This window comes from Coregonus lavaretus, assembly GCF_964263955.1.
Source record: "Coregonus lavaretus genome assembly, chromosome: 2".
Classification (NCBI taxonomy): domain Eukaryota; kingdom Metazoa; phylum Chordata; class Actinopteri; order Salmoniformes; family Salmonidae; genus Coregonus; species Coregonus lavaretus.
Genome location: NC_139989.1, coordinates 2,026,794 through 2,033,215, shown reverse-complemented (window position 1 = coordinate 2,033,215; position 6,422 = coordinate 2,026,794). Strand labels below are relative to the sequence as shown.

The 6,422-nt window shown below is 42.6% G+C and overlaps 1 protein-coding gene across 1 annotated transcript in view; it reads left to right on the top strand.

Annotated features, from left to right (window-relative positions):
• Positions 1 to 1,027: 1,027 nt before the first annotated feature.
• Positions 1,028 to 6,422, top strand: part of vill (villin-like) — a gene marked incomplete at its 5' end in the record, with an annotated part of 63,682 nt that continues 58,287 nt past the window's right edge. The window contains 2 exons of the mRNA XM_084140812.1: positions 1,028 to 1,099; positions 1,772 to 1,846. Of these exons, the coding sequence (XP_083996938.1) occupies positions 1,028 to 1,099; positions 1,772 to 1,846 (147 nt within the window). The remainder of the gene's footprint in view (positions 1,100 to 1,771; positions 1,847 to 6,422) is intronic.

The window sequence follows — 6,422 nt, the reverse complement described above, 5'->3', positions numbered from 1 at the left end:
GTAGTGATGCGTGACATACTCCTAGTTTCCTGAAACGAGTCACAAACAACAGTCTATTATATTTAGTTTTGTAAAAATGTGTAGATAACATTATTTACATTATGTTTTTTTTAATAAGAAATAAGTTGATATTTTGCTGTGATCGTTGCTTTCTCCAGTGGTTTCTTCTTGGGGTTATCGATGTACACTGTAAAATAAATCTAGTTGTTTCCACTAACTTTTAGTCCCACAGCCTTTTTTGGTTTACTCAACTTTTCGGTCAAAGTGTTACCTGAACTTAACATTTTTAGTTTGCCCAAACTTAGCTCCAACATGAGAAAACGTAGATAAAAATTCTATCAAATTAAAATGATGGGTTTGCTCAAATTGTCTAGTATGTTCATTCAACTAGACTAGACGTGTGTAACCAGTTGCACAGTCTTTTTTAGTTAAGATACCCAAATAATAATGTATAGTTGAATAAACATGAGACAGGTTGAGGAAACACATCATTTTAAATTGACTGAACGTTTTCTCAAGTTGGAGCAAAATTTGGGCCAACAATTTCTTTGGTTCAGGTAACATTTAGTCCAAAAAGTAAAAAAAAAAAAAAAAAAAAAAAAAAAAAAACGAAGCTGTGGAACCAGTTACTTAATAATAATTTGTTGAAACAACTAAATTTGTTGGTGTTTATTTTTTATTTTTACAGTGTATGTAAGATATAGTGGTAGCTGGAGGATTTAAGACTCTGTGGAAGATAGGCGCTTTTCAGTAAACATGCAGCAAGCTTTCTGAGGTGATTCACAGTACATTCAGCATGCTCTCTCCTGTGTTGTTAGTTGTGCAGTACATTCAGCATTCTCTCTCCTGTGTTGTTAGCTGTGCAGTACATTCAGCATGCTCTCTCCTGTGTTGTTAGTTGTGCAGTACATTCAGCATGCTCTCTCCTGTGTTGTTAGTTGTGCAGTACATTCAGCATGCTCTCTCCTGTGTTGTTAGTTGTGCAGTACATTCAGCATGCTCTCTCCTGTGTTGTTGGTTGTGCAGAATGACTGAAGAAACTCCAGAAGCCTTTCAGCATGTCAGCAGGAAGTCTGGCCTGCAGATCTGGACCATCAATGTAAGTCACAAGTCTTTCTAAATACTACATATTGTAATATACTGTACAGATGTAGGATCTTCATTTAATCACCCTGTTACAGGATAACTTTCCTGCAATGCAGGACATTTTAAACTTGTAGTTTATTTGAGGTTTAAAAACGCTTCTGAAGTTTCCACTTTTAAATTGTATACTTGATTTTCCCTTACGAGAAATGCATCAACCCCTACTAAAATGTCCATTAATTATAACCCACTTAATAATTTAAATGTCCTGTTGCTGCAGGATTCTTCTTCTGCTGTAGCAGAAGTCTCTACTGGGTTATAAAGCGTCTCCACTGGGTTATACAGCGTCTCCACTGGTTTATACAGCAGTCTCCACTGGGTTATACAGCGGTCTCCACAGGGTTATACAGCGGTCTCCACTGGGTTATACAGCGGTCTCCACTGGGTTACACAGCGGTCTCCACTGGATTATACAGCGGTCTCCACTGGGTTATACAGCGGTCTCCACTGGGTTATAAAGCGGTCTCCACTGGGTTATACAGCGGTCTCCACTGGGTTATACAGCAGTCTCCACTGGGTATATTACACTGCTGTAGTCTCACATCCAATGCTGAGATGGGACTATTGTAACAGTTTTCTTTGCAGTTCTTCATATATAATATTCTGAAAGTATGTTGTTGTTTTTAAGAACATGAAGATGGTTCCTGTTCCAGACCAAGCCTTTGGGAACTTCTTTGAGGGAGATTGCTACATTGTCCTCTATGTGAGTATTGCTACATTGTCCTCTGTGAGTATTGCTACATTGTCCTCTAGGCGAGTATTGCTACATTGGCCTCTGTGAGTATTGCTACATTGTCCTCTAGGTGAGTATTGCTACATTGTCCTCTATGTGAGTATTGCTAAATTGTCCTCTGTGAGTATTGCTACATTGTCCTCTGTGAGTATTGCTACATTGTCCTCTAGGTGAGTATTGCTACATTGTCCTCTAGGTGAGTATTGCTACATTGTCCTCTGTGAGTATTGCTACATTGTCCTCTAGGTGAGTATTGCTACATTGTCCTCTGTGAGTATTGCTACATTGTCCTCTAGGTGAGTATTGCTACATTGTCCTCTTGGTGAGTATTGCTACATTGTCCTCTAGGTGAGTATTGCTACATTGTCCTCTAGGTGAGTATTGCTACATTGTCCTCTGTGAGTATTGCTACATTGTCCTCTAGGTGAGTATTGCTACATTGTCCTCTGTGAGTATTGCTACATTGTCCTCTAGGTGAGTATTGCTACATTGTCCTCTTGGTGAGTATTGCTACATTGTCCTCTAGGTGAGTATTGCTACATTGTCCTCTAGGTGAGTATTGCTACATTGTCCTCTGTGAGTATTGCTACATTGTCCTCTAGGTGAGTATTGCTACATTGTCCTCTTGGTGAGTATTGCTACATTGTCCTCTAGGTGAGTATTGCTACATTGTCCTCTAGGTGAGTATTGCTACATTGTCCTCTTGGTGAGTATTGCTACATTGTCCTCTGTGAGTATTACTACATTGTCCTCTTGGTGAGTATTGCTACATTGTCCTCTGTGAGTATTGCTACATTGTCCTCTAGGTGAGTATTGCTACATTGTCCTCTTGGTGAGTATTACTACATTGTCCTCTAGGTGAGTATTGCTACATTGTCCTCTGTGAGTATTGCTTGAATCTACAGGGGTTACACTGTTGGTGTTGATGCTCAACATACAAGTCTTAACACAATATTGTCTCATCTACATTGTTTATTTGTGTGCATCCCTGCGTGTGTGCGTGCCTGTATGTTTGTGAGTCTTGCCCAGAATATGCAGTGAATGTGTGGGGAGTCTCTACCCTGGTACCCTGTAGAAATGATCTAGGGGTCGTTCCTGAATTATGGTGGCATTTTGAACACTTTTGATTTATTCCAATGTATTTGGGTACATCTTCCCATTCAAAACGTATCAATAAGGCAGCAGGTCACAACACCCACACACGGTAGAGGCTATATACAGTAGAGGCTATATACAGTAGAAAGGCTATATACAGTAGAGAGGCTATATACAGTAGAGGCTATATACAGGAGAGGCTATATACAGTAGAGAGGCTATATACAGTAGAGGCTATATACAGTAGAGAGGCTATATACAGTAGAGAGGCTATATACAGTAGAGGCTATATACAGTAGAGGCTATATACAGTAGAGAGGCTATATACAGTAGAGAGGCTATATACAGTAGAGGCTATATACAGTAGAGACTATATTCAGTAGAGAGGCTATATACAGTAGAGAGGCTATATACAGTAGAGAGGCTATATACAGTAGAGAGGCTATATACAGTAGAGAGGCTATATACAGTAGAGGCTATATACAGTAGAGGCTATATACAGTAGAGGCTATATACAGTAGAGGCTATATACAGTAGAGAGGCTATATACAGTAGAGGCTATATACAGTAGAGGCTATATACAGTAGAGGCTATATACAGTAGAGGCTATATACAGTAGAGGCTATATACAGTAGAGGCTATATACAGTAGAGGCTATATACAGTAGAGGCTATATACAGTAGAGAGGCTATATACAGTAGAGGCTATATACAGTAGAGAGGCTATATACAGTAGAGGCTATATACAGTAGAGGCTATATACAGTAGAGAGGCTATATACAGTAGAGGCTATATACAGTAGAGGCTATATACAGTAGAGGCTATATACAGTAGAGGCTATATACAGTAGAGGCTATATACAGTAGAGGCTATATACAGTAGAGGCTATATACAGTACACTGCGCCACTCGAGAGACTGTGTATGGTTAATAGCATAGTCATGTCCGACCCTGCTTGTTCCCTCAACTCCAACCACCAATCACCTACAGAGCCCATAACCTGTATCACTAGGCATCTCAGTGAGCTACAGGCAGGAATCAGTAATGAATCCCAGTAATGAGACACCTATGGTGAACTCTTGTAGACCGAGAGCGAATTGTGAAATGTATTACTCCCACCCTGAGGAGATATACCCCTTTAACCCTGTGAACACCGTGGAACGCGGGGGTACCAGACACACGTTCCTGTGAACACCGTGGAACGCGGGGGTACTAGACACACGTTCCTGTGAACACCGTGGAACGCGGGGGTACTAGACACACGTTCCTGTGAACACCGTGGAACGCGGGGGTACTAGACACACGTTCCTGTGAACACCGTGGAACGCGGGGGTACCAGACACACGTTCCTGTGAACACCGTGGAACGCGGGGGTACCAGACACACGTTCCTGTGAACACCGTGGAACGCGGGGGTACCAGACACACGTTCCTGTGAACACCGTGGAACGCGGGGGTACCAGACACACGTTCCTGTGAACACCGTGGAACGCTGGGGTACCAGACACACGTTCCTGTGAACACCGTGGAACGCGGGGGTACCAGACACACGTTCCTGTGAACACCGTGGAACGCTGGGGTACCAGACACACGTTCCTGTGAACACCGTGGAACGCTGGGGTACCAGACACACGTTCCTGTGAACACCGTGGAACGCGGGGGTACCAGACACACGTTCCTGTGAACACCGTGGAACGCGGGGGTACCAGACACACGTTCCTGTGAACACCGTGGAACGCGGGGGTACCAGACACACGTTCCTGTGAACACCGTGGAACGCGGGGGTACCAGACACACGTTCCTGTGAACACCGTGGAACGCGGGGGTACCAGACACACGTTCCTGTGAACACCGTGGAACGCGGGGGTACCAGACACACGTTCCTGTGAACACCGTGGAACGCGGGGGTACCAGACACACGTTCCTGTGAACACCGTGGAACGCGGGGGTACCAGACACACGTTGCGCTACCATGAGACTGTAGAGCCCGCATGAAGCCCAGCCCCCTTATGGGCACAGTGGGCTCTGGCAATGGCTGACGTAGTACCCCGTTTGCTGTAACAAAACGTGGGGGCACTGTCGTCACAGCAGTGTTTTTGTGGAGCGGCGCAGTGGCTCGGGGGGCTACTTCCACATCGGAGGAGCATGCAAGCCCCCGCTCTCTCTACTCCCTCCAACTCCAGGAATCTAAAATAGGAATGGGGTAGCCACAGAGCCGGTGGGAACGCTAGTAAGCTTAATTCACGGGAAGTTACGCATGCTAGCCGACGTTAGCCAGGTGGCTCATTAGTCTAAGCTAGGCTAGCTAGCATGGTCCATTTAGAATAACCAAGCCACTTAACGCTACATATACTAAACAAGAGAGCATCTCCCCCGTGGGGAGGCAGGAATAGCAAGTTGTAGCTAACTCCTAACTATAAAAAAAATATATATATAATGTATTCACTAACTGTAAGTCGCTCTGGATAAGAGCGTCTGCTAAATGACTAAAATGTAAATGTAAAATGTAACCTAGCATTTATAAAAAAAATAAAAAATAAAAAAATAAAAAAACTCACCTCGGTGAGGCTAACCTGGCTAGCACTCTATGCAGCGCTTTTATTGAACCTTTATTTTGACAGGGATGACATATTGAGACCTGAGGTCTCTTTTCCAAATGCGCGCTGCATAATACAACATAAAATACACATTAAACACACACACACACACACACACACACACACACACACACACACATACATTAGATTGGCCATTGTGGAGAGGTTGGAGTCTGTTTGATTGAGTGTGTGGACAGGTGTCTTTTATACAGGTAACGAGTTCAAACAGGTGCAGTTAATACAGGTAATGAGTGGAGAACAGGAGGGCTTCTTAAAGAAAAACTAACAGGTCTGTGAGAGCCGGAATTCTTACTGGTTGGTAGGTGATCAAATACTTCTGTCATGCAATAAAATGCAAATTAATTACTTAAAAATCATACAATGTGATTTTCTGGATTTTTGTTTTAGATTCTGTCTCTCACAGTTGAAGTGTACCTATGATAAAAATTACAGACCTCTACATGCTTTGTAAGTAGGAAAACCTGCAAAATCGGCAGAGTATCAAATACTTGTTCTCCCCACTGTATATATATATATATATATATATATATATATATATATATATATATATATATATATATATATATATATATATATACAGTGGGGAGAACAAGTTAAAATACATTAAAATACAAAAACACAGTTGTGGTAAGCACAAATAAAACATCACAAATCACCCAGAAAAACTGTTATATTCATCCACAAATAAATCCCCGATCAATACTTTAAATTGCCCGAACGGCACCAGAACATGTTAGCTAGCCTGGTCTCGAAAGTGTACGTAGAACCAGATCACCGAGGTGGGACCCGGACCATTCTGGGGAGACAAGCGGTGTGTATCCCTTTCCTCAGTCAAA